This window comes from Hemicordylus capensis, chromosome 1 (assembly GCF_027244095.1).
Source record: "Hemicordylus capensis ecotype Gifberg chromosome 1, rHemCap1.1.pri, whole genome shotgun sequence".
Lineage (NCBI taxonomy): Eukaryota > Metazoa > Chordata > Lepidosauria > Squamata > Cordylidae > Hemicordylus > Hemicordylus capensis.
The window spans coordinates 303,833,123-303,855,462 of NC_069657.1; the positions used below are offsets into that span (position 1 = coordinate 303,833,123).

Sequence of the window (22,340 nt, forward strand, 5' to 3'; positions counted from 1 at the left end):
CAATGGCGTCCGTAGTACGGCAAGGAGCAGCGAACCTAAAGGCGTCTCTCGCAGCCCCCGGCCTTGGGAAACCCATTAGGGCAGATGTTTTCCTTAGGAACTGTAAAAGCTTGAGTAACCAGCTTGGCTTCTGCCTGTGCCGAATTGACAATACTACTACGTTTGGCACTAAATCCCGCTGTGGAGGAGTTAGTTTCAGTGAGATGGAGGGAAACAAGACTCCTAGCAAGATTGACAAACTTGTTTTGCGAAATATTAAATTGCAGAAAGACGACCGATGGAATCTTTTGCATATTTATTTAGAAACCCCATTGGGTCCAGTAGGGCTTACTTCCAAGCAAAGGTGCCCGATGTTGCAGGCAGCTTCTGTTTCGGTTACTTCGGTATACTGCGACAGAATGTCTGGAAATACGGCAAGGGGGGCGGGGCGGTCCTTTAATGGTCCCTCCGGGTCCGGGACGTAGAAGGAGTGGCTTGATTCGCTCCACGTGCACAAGCTCACACAGCTTTGTGCTCAGTCAGGGTATTATTTAATTCCGCTTAGTTTGCTAGTTTTATACTCTCACAGAGCACTCTTGGTTACTCAGAATTAAGTCCCGTTGAGGTAAGAGAGAAAAACTTGCTCTTGTCTTGAAACATATTCTTAAGTGTGCATAAGATTAGCGTCTCAGGCAAAACTAAAAGCGGGGATTTAAAGGAGTAACTATGTAAAGCGCGAGAAAGGACACCAGAATGCTCAACTCTTAGTAGTCCCAACCTGAACCGGGAAGAAAAAATTGCTGTAATCACCTACCAGCAAAGCAGAGCTAAACAGGCACCGGCCCAGAGTGAGGTCCGATGCAACCACAAGCACCGCCATCTTCACTTCCAACCCCTTCCTCAGCGCTACCTACCTCATGTGGAGCCATTTATTTGGAAAAGAACCACGCACCTGTTTAATGACACATACTCCCTGACTGAGTCGAGGTCTGTGTTTTAGAAGTGAAAGGGGAGTTTACCACTTCAGAATGCAGCTAGGGGGATTGCTTGACTGAATGGTTCCTTACATCAAAAACAGTGCTTTGACGGTTGACCATCCTTTTATTAGTCAAGACTGCAAATTAGAATATTGTAGGTTTAGCCAAAACAAAAGACAGGCTTCCCAAATAAATGAAACTAGCTGACCCGCACAGAACATCTGTGCGGTGGTGCACTGAATCTGTAGCATCCCCCCCCCAATTCTCTCACTCGCTCTCCCCTGCACACACAACTCTTTTGCTCACTCTGCCCCCACACAGCTCTCTCCCCCACACCGTTCTCTCGCTCACTCTTTCCCCCACAGCTCTCGCTCCCTCCCTCCCTCCCTCCCCGCACAGCCCTCTCGCTCCCTCCCTCCCCGCACAGCCCTCTCGCTCCCTCCCTCTCCCACAGCCCTCCCGCGCACTCGCTCCCCCCACAGCCCTCCCCCACGCTCGCTCCCCTCCACAGCCCTCCCACCCTCTCGCTCCCCTCCACAGCCCTCCCACCCTCTCGCTCCCCTCCACAGCCCGCCCGCCCGCTCGCTCCCCTCCACAGCCCGCCCGCCCGCTCGCTCCCCCCACAGCCCGCCCGCCCGCCCGCCCGCTCGCTCGCTCTCTCTCACAGCTCTCTCACTCACTCTCCCCCCAGCTTTTGCTCCCCCCCCACAGCTCTCTTGCTCTCTCCCCCCCCCACAGCTCTCTCGCTTGCTCATCCCTCCCCCCCGCTTCACGACCCTAGCTGGCAAACTTCCTGGTTTTTGCACTCCTCTCTGGCTGCTGCCTTCTCGCTTTCCAAACTCTCATGCGCTCTCAGCCAATCACCTCCTTTTCTCTCCCCCACCCTCTGCCAACCAATCGCCTCCTTTCTGCCATGTCCCCACGCATGGCCTGTCTTGGAGAATTCATAATTTAGATTCATCTCCTTTCTCTAAACTGCTTTAAAGCTTTTATGTGAGATCATCAGCTAGTTTGCACCCCGCAAGTTAAAAACATTACTGTTAGCTTGGTGACATCACTTCATCTGTTGATAATTACATTATGGTATTGACCTTTATCTCAATTTGAACCTGCTCCTTCTATGGCTATAAATAGAATCTTGCTTTCACCTTCTGTTTGACCAGTGCGTCAATGAGGCAGGTGTTGTGCTTGGGTGAAGTAGTATAGAAATAAGTCTGAGTGGGAGCAGTTGTAACATTAAGGTGAGTCAGTTTGCTTCTAAGCATGAATCATCTCTCCAGATCCCCGTTTTGAAATCTCCTAAGCCAAGCAAAGTCACAATTGCAAGATAACTATCCAAAAGAACCCCAAAATGGCTGAACCTGCTGTCAAAGGCAATATATTTTCCAAAATACAATAGTCACGTTTTCTAGTTAAATCAGTGCCTTCCTTAGGGCAGGAATGCTTAAGAAGGAAGGGAAAGTATTTTGTGGGAGAAAAACCAATGTTTCTTAGTATAACCATGATGTGAATACCCGGCTCGACTTGGGTCCGCATTTTAGCCAATCAAACAGACTCAAGGGAATCAATCAGAGGCTTTATTGCTTCGCGATAGCAAGGTACCCAATGCAGCTCACGCTTCACATTGAATACAATGAGTTACAGCTAGAGATGTTCTTTTATACAAACAACAACATGAATGCAAAAAGGCTCTTGACCTTAATACACATAGCAACTGTGACCTAACCCCTTTCAAGCATGCATGCGTGACTTGACTATCATCCATCAGGTGATTTCCCTAATGATTTTTGTTTAACTTCTCCATAAGAGTGTTGAGCATTTGTATAGTGCTTTTTGAGTGTGCAAAGTGCTTGTACTATCTTGATAATACAATCAAGATAATACAATCTTGCAGGGGCGTAGCAAGGTTGGAGTGGGCCCAGAGACAAGATTTTAAAATGCCTCCCCCCACTGAAGCTCAGCTCATAAAGTAAAGAAATCTTAAATGAGGCTGAATAGTGGTAACAAAAAGTATGTGTGTGTATACACACACACACACATATACACACCTATGTGCTACAATAGAACATCATCCTTAATTATTTTTTAAAAGGTTTTCTAAATTGTGGATGATGCAAGTCATTTAATGGTACTAGAGAAGGACATGCTGTTCTGGTAGCTCCAGGTCTTAACACTCACATCAGTTTCGGAGGATGACTACAACTGAAGGAAGCCTGGGCAGGTGCGCAGCTGGGGGAGTCAGTCATGTGACTTGCCTCTGGGGGCCCCCCAAGGCAGTGGGCCCCCAGACAACTGTCTCCCCTTGCCCTATTATAGTTATGCCACTGCAATCTTGATACAAGATTAATACAAGATAACATGTATTATCTTGTTGGGATCATTACAACAACCCTGTAAGGTAAGTAAGCCATATTTTCATATTACAGCTGGGGAACTGAGGCTGAGATGCAGTGGCTTGCCTTAGGCCACCTAGTGAATTCATGGTTGAGGCATGATTCAAATCAGGAAAGTCCTGAATCACAGCTCAAACTCTTAGCCACACCAGGCCACTATCAGCAGTCTTTGTTGTATCAAAATGTTATGTCCCTTACTATTTTATCATCTTTTAGTCATTAGTTCTTTCTGCAGGTCTCAAATGGGGAAGCCTGAATATTAAATGATCTCTACCTACCTTGCAGAAAAATAGCAAGGGGTCTAAACACCACCCCACCTTTTCCCCAAAGTACCCTTGTGTTCTATATTTGTGTAGAACAGTGAGCAGCTGTTTCCTGTTAGCCTTTTCAAGAGTGTTCATGGTTTCATATACCTCTATCATATTTCCAGTTAACTCTCTCTTTTTTTTAAGCTGAAGAGCTGTAGTATTTTTAACATTTTGTATAAAAATATTCTTAGCATGCCACATGATCATTTTTTGGTTTTTCTCCTCACTTTTCCTAGTCCTCCTAAAATGGAATAGCTGCACTATTGATTTAATTTTATACAGCTGGGATATTTGCAGTATTTTATATCTTTGTCCTTGTAGTCCTTTTTAGACTTTTGATGGTTCTGTTAAGGATATGGTTACATAGAATTGTCCTCAAGATCGCTTTCCCTGGAGAAATGAGGAAACTTTGACTTGCTGTCAGTTCCCTTTCTTGAGATTAGACAGAGGTGGCAGTCTTTATCTCCAGGAATGTATCCCTAGTAGAAGGCAGGATCGACTTCACCAGGGGATTAGACCATCCTGCCCTCCCAGACTGAACATGTCAAAGCAGAAGCCTCTCAAATCCTGGCTCTACTAATCAAATGCAAAAATAGTGGAGGCGCCAATGTACAAATATTAAGAGGGCACAACTTGGCAAAGCAGAAAGAACATCTATATGAGGCCTGCCTACCTCCACCGCATGTAGCTATGAGTGTAACCATAGCCAAAACACCCAGCTGAGTGGGTAGACCACCCTCTGCACAATCTTAAGAATGGGAATGTATAATAGGCCAGTACTGCCCATTCTTGAGACAGCAGTCTTCACCACTGGGATGGATAAAAGCAGTGCCATCCCATTATGTAGGCATTTACAGTTTACGGCCGTATCCAATGCATCATACTCTTTGATTTACCCTTCTTCCAAATACTGTCTCTTTGGAGCAGAGTAGTTTGACTATGTATTGTCTCTTGAGAGTGTGCACATAAGCCCACATGACTGCTCTCCAGATCTTTTCCTTAGAAAAGTAGCCAGTACTCCAAAAATACTGTAAAGAAGCTGCTCCCTAACTTAATGGATAGTTTAATCATTCATCATTAATGCAATGATACTGTGATACCTACTGTATGGGTCTTACCTAGTGTTTGGTTTATTACTGCCTCAATATGAAGCAGCTCGACAATGTAGTCCAGGGTAGGCTGTTATGTAATAAAAGAATTTGATTTTTCTTTCCCCTATTCCTGTCAAGATAGAACTTCAAGTTCATTTAGATATTCAGTTTAGTATATCCACTTTAGGATAAGGCAGTTTACTTGTAAACTGCTTTTGGGGGGAAATGTTTAGAAGGTAATATACAATATGCATGTTTTAAATACATAGGATGTGTGGGGTTAAGGCAGAAGGTTGGAAGGGTTGGAATGGAATCTTTATTTCGGTCATTGACACAATAGTAGTAATTCCAGCCATCATGATTCTGCCAGTACTTTCTTACAAAACACCACTTACAATATAACAATATATAGTGCAGTCGACACTCATGATTTTACCAATTGCTTCCTTACACAGCTTGCAATGTGGCAAAATTTTGCACTTTGGTGGAAACATTAATATCACTGTCAGAACAAAGGAGAAACACATAAAAGGCTGATGGTATGGGAATCTAGACAAAATAGGTGACAAAAGTGCTAGCCGAATATCTTTATAAAATAAACAGTGAAGCAACATATGATCAATTGTCTCAACCACTCCTGACTGACACAGGCATAACCTTTGAGCAAGAGGAATACCGAAATAGCGACCCTCTAAGAGAGCTGAGGGCACGCATTCAAGCGTGCCAAGTAAATATTTAGCTGGTCTATGAGGATGTGTTGCATTGCCTAAGAAAGGCAAATGTCTGACTTGAGCCCTGTCTTCGTCAATCACTATGTCCCAAATCCGCTGCCTAATTATCTCCTTGGCTTTTAAGATCCCTAAGGAGACCAACATGGGTCTTCGTGGCTACTTAGCCCATAACTTTCTGATTTCCTCTTTATTCCCTCTTTATGTGTAGATGCAAAGTTGTCCTTCAGGACCAGAGGTGTGAGGCCTGCTTGACCAAGGTTTAATTTCAAAATAATAAGAGATCTTTGCAACCCAGACATGTGCTTCAATTGATACTAACCCCAGTTCCAGCCCGATTGTTCTAATACATTTGATTTGTACCAACTCTAGGGGGAGGAAATCCTTATAATTGCTCAGCTGGGTTCCATATAGTAGTTGGGCTAAAATTTTCCCTTTGAAGACCTGAATTGCAGCGGGAATTGCACGTCTCTTCCCGAAAAAGAATCTATTTAGTGCCATTGCACTCTTTTGTGCCTCTTGTGTAACATGGTGTAGCTGTACTCTCCAATAATCATTAAACTGGAAAAACACACCTAAATACTTATAGAACTTTACTTGTTCTATATCTTGACCATCAGTTTTTACTATTATTATTTATATATTTATACTGCCTGATATGTACATCTTTAGGTGGTGTACAGAATTTAAAATATTTAAAAGTCACAGTTTAAAATACATGACACAATAAAAAAATAGAATAAAATAGTTATTAAAACTATTAAAATCAATTAACAGCCTGTGAAAACAGGAGAGTCTTGAGGGTCTTCCTGAAAACAGAGAAGGAGATTCTCTTATTTCAGCAGGGGGCATATTCCAAAGCCCTGGGGCAGCCACAGAGAAAGCCCAGTCCTGGGTTGCCACCAAATGAGCCGGTGGCAACCATAACCTGAACTCGAGAAGCTCGTAGCAGGTGGCAGGGTTTATGACGAAGGAGGCGCTCTCTTAAATAGCCTGAACCCAAGCCATTAAGGGCTTTATAGGTAATAACCAGCACTTTGTATTTCACTCAGAAACATATCGGCAGCCAGTGCAGTTCTTTTAAAACCGGTGTTATGTGGTTTTTTTGTGTTGTCCCAGAGACCAATCTGGGTGCTGCATTCTTTACCAATTATAGTTTCTGGACTATGTACAATGGCAGCCCCACATAGAGCACATCACAGTAGTCAAGCCTGGAGATTAACAGCATATGTACCACTGTTTTAAGGTCATTCACCTCTAGAAATGGACGTAGCAGATGTATGAGCCAAAGCTGATAAAAAGCACTCCTGGCCACTGCCTCAACCTGAGAGCTTTGGGTCCAGCAGCACTCCCAGGCTACAAACCTGATCTTTCAGGGGAAGTGTAAGCCCATCCAAAACAGGCAGATCTAAACCATCTCTCGGGTCCTGATCCCCCACAGTCAGTACTTCTGTCTTATTTGGATTCAACTTCAGTTTGTTATCCCTCATCCAGCCCATTACTGCCTCCAGGTAGGCATTTAGGGAAGATATGCCACTTATGCTGCACAAATTTCTTCTGGAACACCATAATTTTGGTCTTCAGATAATTAGTTTCTAGGTCTTCCTCTCGGCAGTATGTAACGAATTTTTGAATGGCTCTGCAAAAGCCAATCACTGTAAAGAAGATAATTGCTGTGTCATCTGCATACAGCAGCACTGGAACTGGTTGCTGACCTCATTTTGGAGGATGGAAATCTGACTAATAGTGAATTTATATAAAAAATGAAGAGGAGAGGGGCCAAAATGCAACCCTGACTCACTCCCCACTGAATGGGTATGACATGATAAAGGGGGGGGGGTTGATTGGTGGTTGATCTGCCCCTTATCCTACCCCATGCAGCCAACAAGCTGCCTCAATGTCTGTTTCTGAGACTCATGGGTGGTTCTGGAGAAGGAAAGGCTAATTATTATTATTATTATTATCATCATCATCATCACATTTATATCCTGCTCTTCCTCCAAGGAGTCCAGAGCAGTGTACTACATACTTAAGTTTCTCTTTCACAACAACCCTGTGAAGTAGGCTAGGCTGAGTCACCCAGCTAGTATTATGGCTGAATGGGGATTTGAACTCGGGTCTCCCCGGTCCTAGTCCAGCACTCTAACCACTGCACCACGCTGGCTCTTGATTACAAGTGTAGATGATTAGGCATATAAGCAAGTAGTTATCAATTTCACTTTTCTATTATTATAGTGTAGGGTTCAGTAACAGCTAAAAGCATTCCTAAAATCATTTCCCCCTTTGCCAAAACGTAGAGCTGCTAGCTAAGAAAGAGTTTTGGCCTCACCAAGAAGCCGGCAGTCAAGTTATCAGCTAAGCAAGCTGAGGAATTCAGCTTCTGTGTGCAAAGAGTGCCTTATCTTACTGCTACCTAGAAACAAGCCCAAAACAATTCCCCCAACCTGGCAATTCCATCAGTGTTTCCCCTTTAATTTGCTCTAATAATTTCTGTGTCAGTTAACTCATACCAATAATAAGTTCAAGGCATCTTTGACTCTTAACAGGAAAAGCATTTCTTTCTAACCCTTCTGCTAAATTTTGAATAGTCTAAAACTGTTTTCTTTCATTAGGAGCAAGTAGTTGAAGGTCTTTGCTATCTCCTGATTGTTCCAAAACAATCCAGAATCTGTGCTGGCAGAGAGCAAAAAGCGAAAGTACAGTTTTCAAAGAGGGAGGGAGACCAGCAAGAGGAATGTCCATTAAGGCAGCTTAGGAAGGGGGAGAAGGAGGGGCCAGAAGGAGGAGACGGGGAGACAGATGCCGTTTCCTGCCACCTGGCAAAGGATGGCTGAGGCAGGGACTTTGCTGGAGCTCAGGATACTGTAGGTAAGAGAGAAGATTCAGGGACAGAAGGGAGAGGGAGAGGGGAAGGGGAGGAGAGGGGATGGAAGCAGGGATGTTAATCAGAAGTGGTTAACTGTGAATGCATGGCATGGGCAATATTTACCAGTTTCCAGGTGAGCTGGAATGAAACCTCCGCTGGCCTCTCCGGTGGGAGGGTGACTTGGCTCTGAAGATGCAGGGAGAGGGCTGCCCGGCACTGCTTTCAATTGAAGGTAGCATCTAGCATTCCCCTCCTTTTTTCTTTACTGGAGAGGGGTTACATGGTGCCTTTTCCATGAGGTAAGCCTATGCCTTCCCTTCCCCCATGAATGGCTGTCTACAGCTTTTTATACCTTTTTGTCATCTCTCAAAGTCAAAATAATCACCTCATCTCCTCCAGGGTATCTCCTATTTGACAAACAAACTTCGGCCTTGTTTCCTTCAGGCGAGGAGCCAATCAGGAGCTTGGCCTGGCTCTTTGATTAAATTCAAGATAGAGACACTTTTTTAATGTCCAGCTGGCCCTGGCTTGTGGACATCTCAGATCCTCGTTGATGTTCTTCAGCCCAGAGAAATATGTTAGAAGGACAGAAAATGTTACATAAGCAAGAGGGGGGTCTCAGTGTTATATGAATGTAATGTCCCCCATAGTACAGCATAGGCGGTCTTATCTATGCATGGTTTCTTATAATTTCCTAAATCAGCTAAATATGATTACACGTGACATGTCAAACTAGTTCTCATGCTGGGTTTTAGCAAGTCAACAAGCAGTCCAAGGCTTTTAGCAAGGCAGTCAACAGGCTTCAAGACTGGGAGAGTGAGGGAAAATTCCTCTTCTCTCTCAAACCTCAAAAATAAGCATTTCTGTTCACTGGCTTGGCTTAGAGAAAAAAATCAAAGTCAGGTTTCAGCTTCCTGCCAGAACAACAATCCAGACACAGGCCTCAATCTAGCCTTTTGGCTTTTGGGGGTCTCAGAGCAGGCCCTGGTTCTAAAAAGGGGTCCACCTGCCTATTCATATCAGGTATCCTCTGCATTAAATGGTTCCGGGTACTATATCTCACCATAAGCCAGTTGTTATCATGTAGCATACATATAAGGACCAAGAGGCAATAGTCTGTGTAACAGACCTCCAATTTCCTCCATAGTCTGTCCCAGCTATCAAATCAAATGTTGTTTTAAAATCCACAAATGCTACAAACAGGGCACCTGTTGGCCAGGAACAGTATTTGTCAATAAGATTTTGCAGAATCAAGCACTGATCTACTGTAGAGTTCCCTTCTCTGAACCCTGCCTGTTCTTCAGTAATTATCCCCTCATTGTCCATCCACTCTCTAAGTTTACCACATACAGTACATGTCTGGTGTAGAGTTTTCCAACCACACTTAGCAGACTTATTGGATGGTAATTTGCAGGATTTGATTTCACCCCCCTTTTAAAGAGAGGAACAATAGGTGCCAAGTTCCATTCCTCTGGGGCTTTCCAGGTGTAGTCCATGGTTGTTAAAAGTGCTGCTAGAACTGGAGCCCACCAATCAGTATTGTTTTTTATGAGTTCCACAGAGATATGGTCATAACCAGGAGCTTTCCCACTTATCAACGGGGCTATCAGTCCCTTCACCTCTGAGATTGTAACCAAAGGCCAGGCAGATAGCTCATTTAATTTAAAACTAGGGGCCTCTAATGGCAAATGGGCTGCCTTAGATGCATAATGGGAGCAGAAAAAGTCTCCCATGCCTTAGCTGTCACAAGGGATCCTGTTTCAGCCAGAGATTTCCATAGGTCAGCTCATTATTGACCAGAAAGTTGCAGAATCTTTACTATCCGTAGCTTTGCCTAAACGTCCCTTTGTTCATTCTCCTTTTTAAAAAAAATCAGCCTTGTATACTGTCTCATCCTGTTACAGGGCAGCTGGAATAGAGTGATGGCCACTCTGCCTATAGCATTTAAACTGTTCCACCAAAGATTTTTTTGCCTTAACACAATCACTGTCAAACCAAGATCTAGAATTTCCCCTATAACTACAACGGGCCTTCATGTGTGACTCGCTCATTAAAACAATTTGAAACCTTTTAACCAGATCTTGGTAGAGTTGTATAACTTCTTCAGATAAGGCAAGCTCTGTAATTTTGGAATGCATTTGCTGTGTACTACTCAAATTAAGAAAATCCTCAACTGCTTTGCCAATCCTATCCATCCATTTAATTTTACCAGTTTTCATATCTGACTTGAACCCCTCTAAAAACTACACTCTACTGCAAACATGATACCCTTCCAACTGTATTGTCAGGGCAATAGGAAGATTGTCACTATTGACCCTTAAGCCCACAGCAAAATAAACAGAATTCGGTAGTTTATATGAAACTAGTATATAGTCTAGCATGCTAGATCCACACCCAGACCCGAATGTAAGTTCACCCAGGTAACCATTCTTAATAGACCCTTTCAGGACTGCCAAATCTAATCTGCTTGCTATTTGTAGCAGCCAAAATCCCTGGTTGGAAAGGTTAAGTTCTGCACTAAACAGAGTAAAGAATTTCTGATATGAGGGGTTTAGTCTAAGAACTTCTCCTGATGAAATACAGTAAGTGCCTTTTGGCTGACAAAGCTTCCTCATCTAACTGATATAATGATCACAAAGGGTTAGAAAATGAGCTCCTTTGGGAGAACTGACCATTATGGAAGGAGCATTATGAGTGCAGTTAGGGCCCAATTATGGTTCCAGGTATAAAACTTGTCAATAGGGAAGGAGCTTCCAAAAGACAACTTCTTCCATGGTTTGAGGAAGTAGGGGGCTTGTTTCCCCTGTACACTAAGATGGCATTTAACATTGACACCTGCCTCTGCAGGATATTGGTGTTTGAGCCCTTTGGGGCAGGGAGCCATCTTATTTGTTTATTATTTCTCTTTATAAACTGCCCTCAGCCATTTTTGGAAGGGAGATATAGAAATCAAATAAATAAATAAATAAATAAATAAATAAATAAATAAATCTCATCTGAAGCTGTCTTGCAACATATCTAGCCTCTCCTGCATTACCCTCTGCCAACGGCATGCCCCCTTGAGTACACCAGCTGCCAAAAACTTTCCAGGTAGCATAATCAATACTGTAGAGTCTCTGTAGTAAGCAAAAACATAGATAGCATCCCTTAGGAATAGCTGAGTCACTGCTGTGGTTGCCATTCAACCTCCATGCAACTAACTGGAGCAGAACAGGTTGTGGCTGAAGAATGCTTCCTGTGACAGGAGTCTGGCCTTACTGGAATTGTCTAATATCTTCAGCACAACAGTTATAGCAGTTCTGAAAACACAGAGCTCCACAGCCAATATGGGGAATTGCCTCATTCCCTCAGTATCTATAGAAATCTCTGAGTGAGAAAGAACACATACAGAAGCCTTGTCAGTCATAGTCATGACAGTGCATCTATCCTGTAGGTTGTAAGGCACCAAACGTTGACATGAAGTGCAGGGCTAGGGGGTGGGAAATCGCCGGGTAATTTTCTGAACTTGCAAGAGGTGTGTTCCTAGATTTCTGTATTTTAAAATTGATTGAAGACCCAAAGAAGAAGCTTTCACTCCACCTGGTGGATAGTCAGCCCTCTGCCATCATTTGGACACCCCAGTGATATGCTTTGTTCTCAGTAACCCCCCAATTCTGTTTTGCACATTTCAGTATCATGTGGAGAGACAATGGTCTTGTGCCACCTTTCCTGCTTATATAGCCTTTGTCTTTGATGTTGTCTCTTTGGAGCAGAATATGTGCTCCCCTGCTCTTTGCTGAAAGCCCTGAACGGCTAGTCATATAGCTTGGTGCATAGGTTTGTTGGAGCTCATACAAGTCTTGTATGCTGACTGCGTCCCCTGTGCTATATCACCCAGAAGGTGGGCTCACCATTCCAAAATACATTCATTGTTAGCTAGATTCTGTGGGGTTCCCTGGCTGAGTACTGTTCCTTAGAATAACTTCCCTTGGTGCAGCCACAAATCCAGGCATCTGCTCGTTGGGCATGGAACATGACTGCATCACCATTTTCTGGCAGGATATCAGCCACTCTAGCAGCTGAGGCAACTTCACATCTGCCTGTCATTTCTATCTGACACACCTGGTAAAAACCGTCACCTGCAGTTACCTCTCCTGTAAAAGGAACATTCTGTCCTGAAGCATAGTCGGGGTAATTCCCAAATGATCTATTTATTGCTATGGGTGCAGAGAGCTCTTTTCTATGTTTATGACAATTACATGATCCTTCAAGCAGTTGACAGTTGTTTCAATGACCACACTGGGAGATGGTGAGTTTATCGTCAAGGAAGGGAAAGATTCTGCTAGGGCTACTGAAATCTTGGTAAACACCCTGGAAGCTGATATTGTTAAATGAAGGCATCCACCCAGTGATTTGCTGAACTTGCAGGAGATCTGTTATTGGGTTTCTGAATCTTACTGCAATTTGGTTGAAGACTTGAGGATGCAGTCTCCACTGCACCGGTTGGGAGTCTGCTAATGAAATCAATTCACCCTATACTGATAGCAGAATAAAATAAATGTCTGTGGTTGGGCCTGATCCAAATATGAAAGCATGTCTCTGAGAGATCTGAATCTCCGTTCAAGAGAGCTAGCACAATGCATTTCAGGGTCTCAGTGTGAAAATATATTTACTTGATATATTTATAGAGCTGCTTTAGGACCTGCATTTTCCTCAGATCCTTGTTCATTGGGGCATAATTAAAAGAATGGAGTAAACCCCAGAATGGTAATCTGGAACTTGTTCTATCACTTTGATAAAAGATATGCTGAAAGGTCACAAGTATTACTCGGTGCTTACTGCAATTTGTATCACTAGGTGCTTTTGAGGATTCTTTGATCTCATGTTCTTGATTATTATGTCCCTATGCGCTCTTATTCTCCAGGGTGTACCTTCAAAAACCATCTCCAGTGCCGGAGTATATAGGGTAGATTCTGCCCATTTGTGGATGAAGAACTTGGGAGCAGTTCTGATGCTGTGCTTGAAAGAAGATGAAAGTTCTGAGATTCCAATTGAGAAGCATCCTTTTGGAGAAGACTAAGCGTGGTTCATTTGCCTTGGTGTCCCTGTGCTCATTCAGTGTTCAAGTATCCTTAGGGGCTTTAGCATCCCCCCATCTTCCCCCTTAGCAACAGGTAGTACCTTCTCTTTATTCTTCATGTCTATGAAGACTGCCTCCAGTGGTGCCAAAGGGAACTTGCAAAGGAAGAGTTGGCAGGGCACTTTCCAAACTACACACTACGTCAGTGGTAGTTTACTTCAGCTTGGCAGGATCATGTAGAAACTGTAAATAAAGGGTGTTGTGCAAAGTCACCAGCAGGGTTAGCAGTCTTTTCTAACTTGTACAAACCTACAATGGGAAAATACAGCTGCTGCTGCTTCTTCTTTTTTTGCAATGTTGTAGCACTGCAGTGCAAAGACAAAACCCCACAGAAAGCATTGGAAATGCGGCGGCTCTCTGCGGGCCCACTGGCAGCGGCGACGGCACTCAGCCCCGCTGGAGACTGGGGGGACAGGGGAGAGGTAGCCTGCCCCAAAGAGCGCACAGATGCTCTGTGCGGGGTTGGCTTGTAATCTTATAAATCTGTCATGCCCTTTTTAGTTTCCTTGTTTTCAGCAGGGAAAGACCTTAAACACCATAGCCTTTCCTCATAATGAAGATACTCCTTGCCTGATCCTTTTATTTGCCCTTTCCTGCAACTTTTCCAGCTCTACAATATCCTTTTTGAGATGGGCTGCTGTATTATTATTTTTTAATGCACACCTTTTTGAGAACTTTTGGGTTGAAAGCAGTATAGAAATATTCATCGTAGTAGTAGCATTTCCAGTAGTAGAACGGTACATAGTGACTGACATCCAGACTAATGCTGCACTAGGGCAAGCATGTTGTGCTAACAGGTTCTGCTGAGCAGGGAGCTTGAGTTCCAGACTGGTGGTGCACTGGTGCAACAATGTGTACTTGCGCAACCTGTGGCATGCCTCTTGTGGAATCACTTTTCCAGTCCATAAGTGTTGCAGGGAATGATGCAAAGCTATCCACTATCCTTGTTGTGCAAGTACAACACTTGCACAAGCAGACGGAAAGTGCAAGTGACTGAGAAACTTTAAACATCTGCTCAGCTATGTGACCTTATATGTTTGCATCCTTGTTCTTTGCACTAATGCAGTGTTGGTCTGGATGTCATATTCCAGCATATTCCAAGTGTGACTGGTCCTTTATTTGCCTCAAAGCAACAGATTTTCAGTTGATAGGAATTGTAATGGATCAGAGAACATGCCAAAACTACTGTGTTCCAAATCTCTTAGTTTTCCAGTCTCTTTCTGCACTGCTCAATTGAAGCCCTTGTTGTGGTATATTGCTAGCTCATCCAAATGATCAAATACTCATGTGAGAGAAATTGAGTTTTTACTTTAGAATCACTCCAGCCACAACTAATAGGAGGAATGCAAAAGAATGTGGGGCTATTATTTAAAACTGAACATAAGCATTCTTCTATGAAATATTAAAACAGGATAGCTAAAATACTTGCCCAACAAATGAGGCAAAGAACTTCTAAGTCAGGAACATGTTTCCAGGTGAATACTATCGGTTTAGTTGCCAGAGAGCAAAGGTTCTGGCAATGTCAGACTGCAGCATGATCCTTGGATATTCTGCCAGAATAGTTCCCACTAACTAGTGGGCTTTGTTTTGTTTTTTGCAAAAATGATGCTGATAGGGAGAACAAGAAGTTAGAACCTGAAGAGTTCTTAGATGGAAGCTGCCACTATGGCTTAACTTTAGAAAGGATAGAAGTAATAATCCACACTAATGCTTAAAGCATTCTAAAAATGAAGGCTTTTTCAAGAGTGGTGTTTTGTCACTCCCATATGGAATACAGAGAGAACATGAAGGGACATACTTGAAGCTGTCCTGCAGATGCTTAAGGAGAGCAGGATGGGAAGGTAATTGGTAAAAGCATGACTTAATATTGGGCCACTCTTAACCCAGAATAATTAATACCATGTATTATTTTTCTGTGACAGAATAACATTCAGGATGAGTTGTTATTCTGATTGACATAGCCATGGCATTTTTGGCCTAATCACAAAACTCTTGCATCATAGCTTACCCTAACAAAAATGCTTCCAAGTTTCTTGTCTGAAGAAGGAATGGCTGTGGTGCCACTGGGGATGACCTCTCTTCAGTTGGAAGCAAAATAATTTACAGTCTCTCCAACCAGCCTGGCACATTCATCCTGCAAGGAGACACTATGCGTGCATAGGGCATAATATACACCACCCACACATCTGCTCTGTTTTCCTTTTAGTTTCCATATGGGTTTTTGTGTCTGCCTCTGGCAAACTCGAAGACAGAAGTAGAGTAATAGCAGACTAGCAGAAATGTTTCTTCTTTTCAAGGAGGAAGAAAAGGGAGGATATAAAATATAACTGAAAAGTATATAGAAATTGGTATGGCCTCCCGAGCCTCTGCTTTTTTACTTGGAAGTAAGTCCCACTAAATTAATGTGTGCTTAAGATTACAGTCATGAGATACTATTTTAATTTAATTATCCTTGCTGTCAAAAATGTTGCAACTAAAATATTTCTGTTTCAGAATTCTAAAAGAAATGCCACAGTACTTTGGCTGTATAGAGGGTTTGGGGTTTTTTTCTTCCCATTTTGATTTTTTAAAAGGCATTATTTAGATTTGTGTCCCTGCCAAAGTGTGCTTGAAGGCTCCAGGGTGTTTATATTATTTCTAAAGCCATTTGATTTTTAACAAACTGGACAAATAACAAAACTTATTTGCCTGGAGATTTTAAAGTGATTTTACATGCTTTCCTCCTATGTCATTTTAAACAAGTATGTACAGGATGGTTTTCATTTGGGAACTGAACCCATGTTCTCCTCTTTCACTTCTTACTGGTGATATCCTTTCAGGCAAAGTATTTGAGTTATGGGAAGAAGATACTTTTCCACTGGCATCTTGCGGCCAAAGATGAATCCTTGAGGGTTAAGTCAGGGAATTGTTTTTTAAAGTAGAGTTAAAATGTCACTACATTTATCCGTCTGAGGTATTTGTGTGGCCCATGCCTTCTAGAATTACTATGCTTCTGGTGAAATTAATTGGGTTTTCATTGGCTCACAAGAGCTTGTTTTTTCCTTTCTTCCAAGCACAACCAATACAATTAAACAGCATGATCATCCTGATTCAATTTTAAACCAGAGTTCTTTGGTTAAAGTCCCATAGGGATTTCTCTGGAAATGAAGTGAATCATGACTTTCCCCAGATGCCTGCAAAAGTGCTCCTTAAAAGCATAAGCCAATTTCTTCACATTCAGAGCTTTGTCTGTATCTGTGTTCATATCTCTAAGGGGCAGGACAGTTGTCCTGTGAATGGCACAGCACCAGCACCAATTTAGGTCACATGAAGATCCCAGGATATTAGGTTATATTAAAAGAAAGTTAGTCATGACTAAGTAGTTGTTGGGGTTTGTGATTATTTAGCAAAGCACCAAGGAAGTTATAGAGTGCAGAGTTTAGTTGTTGCAGCTATTTAAGAAAGACGCATGGAGATCACTGTAGAGTCTAAACTAAATTTATTTATTTGTGAAGTACATTTGGGATAGGAAAGACCTATTCTATCTATCAGCTACATAATGAGGCTCTACACATGATCCTGTGTGTGGAGCCCAACTTGGCTCTCCCTGTACACAAGGAGGCCGAGCAGGCACTCAACCCTGGGCAGCCACATCGGCCACCCACACAGTTACCAGTTCCACCATGGAGCTGGTAGGGACAGGGGCCATCTGGTCTCTGGAAGTCCCAGGATGCTCTGCGCAAGTGCATGGGACATTCTGGAGAGATCGCCAATGCTGGGAGACTTGTTGTAGCCTCCCAGTTGAGGGTCTACTCATGAGTTGCCATGGAGTCATGCCATCTCACGATCTTGCAAACTGGGTTAACGGAGCACTCGATCAGTTAAACTCATTTAAGGGGAGTGCTACTTTGACGGGCTAGCTGCCATTGAACCACTGAGTTTGCCCATGAGCCTGGTGGTTCTCACAATGGGGGAAAATCGGCCTGGGTTCCCTTAGCCCAGTTTCCCCCCCCTCGTGAGAATAGCCTCCATGAATAGGTAGGGGGAGAGAGAGAGAGAGAGAGAGATATTTCCATCTTCTCTCTAGGAGGAAAGGAAGAGGACTACTCACTACAGGAAGTGCCTGAGGAGTCAAGGCAGGGGTCATAGAGCAGAGGAAAGCAGGGACAGGTAAGGAGACCCTCACTAGATACCTCTGCTCCCAATGCCCCTAGTGGTCATTAGGATAGTTGGTCCAAAAGGTCGATGCACTAGAACTCCATCTCCAGGGCAGGACAGGCTACTATACTGACACACTGAAGAAAACAAGAGGGAATAATCCAAAGGTGCTATGAAAAGATCTTTATTGAAATCATCCAGCAATTCAAATCCAATGCATTTTAGCCTTGCATGGAAATTTTGAAATACTGTTATCGAGAAGGCATTGTAAGATGTGCCAATATCTCTGAATTAGACACAGTTTCCACTGTTTGCTCAACCATTTTTTTATGATATATAGGATACATAAACTCTACTTTGGGTTTAATGATCACAACAAGACTACCAGATTAAAATAAGTGCATATTTCCTTGCTTTCTTCTCTTTGATTGCAATCCAAAGCAGTGATGGCACTAGTTAAAAATGAGGAGACCTAGAGGGGGCAAAGTGCATTCTGGGTGGGCGAGATATGTTCCACATGCAAGATTTCTGTAACAGAAATGGGTGGCCGGTGGAGGGGCAAACTAGTTGTCTGAGGGGGGCACTTGATCACCTCCCCTGCTCCCACCAGTCACCCTTGATCCAAAGTCTGCTTATGTGGAAGTAAACTTACTTTTATGTCAATATAACAACGGCTGGCTAATACATTATGTGAAAACACGATTTGTTTTAACATGAAGTCGAGCTTGTCTACAAGCTGTGGAGACTAGTCACATAGCTGCTTGAAAGCAGGCTAAGGGAGCCTATCCCGCTTTCAAGCAGTTGTGAGAACTGCTGGGAGCCGTTTGCTCCTGAGAACCGCTGGCTCCTGGTAGGGATGTGCACAAAGAGTCTTCGGCGCCGGAGGAGGTAGTACTTTAAGGGCGAGGGAGGGTGTACTCACCCCCCCGCCGCATTTTCCCCGCCGGCGCTCTGTAAATTTTAAGCCCCTCGAGGCGGCAGCGTTTCTCCCTGCTGCCCCGTTTCCCCGTCACCCGGAAGTGGCTGGAAGTAGCGAGTGCGTGTGCGCCCATCGTTTGTGCGTGCGCGCACACTACAGGTGCTACTTCCGGCTGAGGAGGGGAATGGGGCGGCAGGGAGGAACACTGCTGCCCCGAGGGGCTTAAGGTTTACAGAGCACCGGTGGGGGAAATGCGGTGGGGGGGTGAGTACACCCTCCCCTGCCCTTAAAGTACTACCCCCGCCAGCACTGAAATGCCGAATACCCCCCCCAGCACTGAAACATTTCAGAGGCCTTTACAATGGCCTCCAAAATGTTTCAGGCACATGCCTCGCTCCTGGCGGGTAGCCTGCTTAACCCCCCCCCCCTAAAAAGGTAGTGGAGCAAGTGCTTTGCTAACCCTGTTTTGGCAATGGTGAGTCACCACAGCGCAGCTCCATGCCTCAGCAACTCATGAGAAGACTCCTGACCAGAAGGCTTCAACAAGCCCCCCCTCACCGGCCTCGGGGGTCTCCCCAGAATGCCCCGTGCATCACCCCTACCGACTTTGTGATGGAGCTGGTAATCATGTGGGTGGCCGATCCAGCCGCCCAGAGCAAGCTCCCTGTTCGTCTGCGGGGAGAGCGGACTAAGCCCACTCTCCCTGCAGTGCCCAGTTAGGCTCTAAACATGGATCATGTGTTGAGCCTCGTGGTGTGTTTGGAACTGACAAACCAGGATATGAAACCACAGTATGAAGCCTGTTGGAAACTCACAGTTTGTGCTAACTGTGATTTGCTCTTATGTCTGAATTTAGTTTAGTATTTATATTTTATATCCCGCTCTTCCTCCAAGGAGCCCAGAGCGGTGTACTACATACTTCGGTTTCTCCTCACAACAACCCTGTGAAGTAGGTTAGGCTGAGAGAGAAGTGACTGGCCCAGAGTCACCCAGCAAGTATCATGGCTGAATGGGGATTTGAACTCGGGTATCCCCGGTCCTAGTCCAGTGCTCTAACCACTACACCACACTGGTTAGAGATGATTGACAAACCACAGCCGGGGCCATTGCTCTGCCTTAGGATACTGTGGAGATGAGAATCAATTTATGAAGCTGATGGGCAGCAAAAGCAGGCAACACTATCAGCATGGTTTGTCTGTGGACACCTGGAAGCTGAAACCATGGCATGGATAGCCCAAACCATGTTTTTGCATTACATCTCTCAAGTATGTCTGGTATAGGTACAGGATATAACATGGACTAAAAAGAGAGGGGGCAGGGGGTGGGGACAAAGTTTAAAAAATAAACAAAAATAATTGTTCATTCATTTCACTTTCTTGATCTTGTGCTTCACTATAAAAAGTCATTTTATTTGAATGTGTGTAGCTTTACAGTATATAAGAAATGGAAATAAAATAAAAAGAGTTCTTCATTGATCTGTGGTGACATCTGAAGTTCAGTCTCCCTTGTTGGAGGAATACAGTTGCCCACTATTTCTTTGAAGGGTGGCTCTTTTTGCTGGAAATAGAGAAGTTGCGGAGGGTGGGGGGGAGGGAGGATAAGTGTGGTATTTATCTGCATAAAGGCAGTAGCTAAAATCAACAGTACAAATGAGAACTAACTCCCAGAAATAATCTGCAGCAAGAAAAAATAATGGTCCAGATTTGGAGATCTATGTTGGCACTTGTAAAAAAAGCAGAAGGAATTAAAGAGATTTAAGATTTTACAGTCAAGAGAACTATTTGAGGTAGTACCCAGTACAAGCAGAGGAAATGTTCTGTTCCATCTAGTGATTGACATCTGTGGTCATTCTCCTGCTGGGTATTCTCTGGATCTGTGAAAATCCCTGTGTCTGGTTCAGTTGTCTGGAATTCTCAAGGTCCTCCAATGCCAGATTAGGAGAGCTTGTGGTGTCTAAGAACTAGTTTATTATAGGAAGCACAAAGTGTTGGTATGCAAAAGGAGAAAGAAGAAAAGAGATTTTATCTAGGGCTGCCATATGGAAAAGCGGGAAGGTCTTCTGTACCTTTAAAAGAAGCTGAGAAGAAGGAATTAAAGCAGGTGCAGCTTGTCAGGCCAAGGGAAGAAAAGCTGCCACTACTAAAATTCCCTCTTCTATGAATCTCTTATAGGTATAAGAGACCTATGCTTTTTCCCATATGGCGGTCCTAATTTTATCAGAATAAAAAGAATGGAGATATTGCTAAGAGCAATGGAATCTTCACGGCTTTATGTTATGAAATTCATGAAATGTTATTTTCATCTGTTCATTTAAACTGGTGTGTTTATTTTTATTTCAGTGAAGCAAAATTGACAGAAGCAAGATCAAGAAGGAAGTGGCTGTTCCCCAACATGGCAGCCTTCTTGAATAAGATACAGTTCTTTCCTGGGTGGGTCTTAGCCACCTGAACAAGCCCGTGGCTGATATCTGGACTAATGAAGCGCTTGTGGAAGGGTACTTTCCTAGCTGTTTCACTAGCCACTTGCACTAAATCTGGAGCTTGCATTCCAGACTAACGTTGCACAATCACAAGCATTCTTGCGCAGCTGTGGCATGTCTTAATTGTTTTAAATGGAATGTTTGCATAACTAGTATTTAAGGGGTTTTTTAGAATGATATTTATTTTTATTTATATATTTATCATATTTCTATACTGTCTGACATATGCATCTCTAAGCAGAAGGGATGATAAAGAAGACATGATCTTCTTGCATTAGCACAACTATACTTGTTATGCAAGCTCTTCATTAGGATGTTATCCAGTATTTGTAGATGAGACGGAGAGGCATCAACTTTGTTTGTTTTTTCAAATTTGCCCATCTCCGGGCATTTACATGTACAATAGTAAATTCATTATTAGAATTTGGTAATGGACAAGAATTAAAATTAGCAGGAAATATGCTAAATTTGCAAAAACAAAAGAGGTTTCCTCACTTTCAGTACTGAAGTATACTTTGAAAGCAAATTGGTATTTGTGAATAATGCATATATTTTTCCATGCATTATTTCCATAAAAATAAAAACTACCAATTATTTTGATACATAGGCAATCTGGTATCTTTGTATTTCTCATAATTAATGTATACATATTAAATCACCAAGAGAAAAGTGTTTCCTTGATGTCATTGCAGTTAATTAATTATGCATGTTATGAAACCAAACATCACCACACATACCATGAAAATTTAGAAAACTTTGTAAAGCTTGCAAAAACGTTCTTTTTCCCAAACGGATGAAAAGAATGTTCACTTTGCATTTATAAACATTTTATGAACAGAAATAAAACAGTAAAGGCTCTTGCTAATAAAACAATAAATACAAAAGGCATAATTACTATAGGATGATTAGAAATGTAAACATAAATTGTTTAGATGTACATTCATTTGAATTAAGCATGATGGCTGCAAGCATATAGCCTGCCCTGGGAAGTAGTCAACAAAACATATTCTGTTTAAGCAAATATCTTGTCTTTTAAAGTGGTCTCTAATCTCAGTAAATTGACTAAGTAAATGATTAATGAGAAATCCTTGGAAGAGTAATTTTAAAAACTAAGTGAAATATTTAGTTGCTACCATAGAATAAAACACAGTCTCGCACTATCTCAAGTTTTTATACTCGCTGCTTCAAAAAATTAGCATTTCTGGGTTGATTATGATGTCTACCTCAAAACTATTAATAAAGGTTAATGTACTATTCTAAAAGTTTATGCATACACAATACAATTTCTCTGTACAGTTTAAATCACACATTTTATTTCATTGAAACAGCCTTTCCTGGAAGGGG

At 43.0% G+C, this 22,340-nt stretch overlaps 1 protein-coding gene and 1 long non-coding RNA gene across 3 annotated transcripts in view; one reads left to right on the forward strand and one right to left on the reverse strand.

Moving 5' to 3' along the window:
• LMBRD1 (LMBR1 domain containing 1) overlaps positions 1-909 on the reverse strand; it is a 100,946-nt gene extending 100,037 nt beyond the window's left edge. Inside the window, exon 1 of the mRNA XM_053286735.1 lies at positions 794-909. Coding sequence (XP_053142710.1) covers positions 794-859 — 66 coding nt within the window. The 5' untranslated portion in view covers positions 860-909. The remainder of the gene's footprint in view (positions 1-793) is intronic.
• On the forward strand, positions 53-21,829 carry LOC128340908 (uncharacterized). Of its 2 annotated transcripts, none has more exons than XR_008314076.1 (3): positions 53-604; positions 13,246-13,495; positions 20,857-21,829. It is a non-coding gene; the product is annotated as an uncharacterized LOC128340908 (long non-coding RNA). The 2 variants fall into 2 exon arrangements; XR_008314077.1 differs by lacking the exon at positions 53-604 and adding an exon at positions 12,509-12,630.
• Positions 21,830-22,340: the final 511 nt, after the last annotated feature.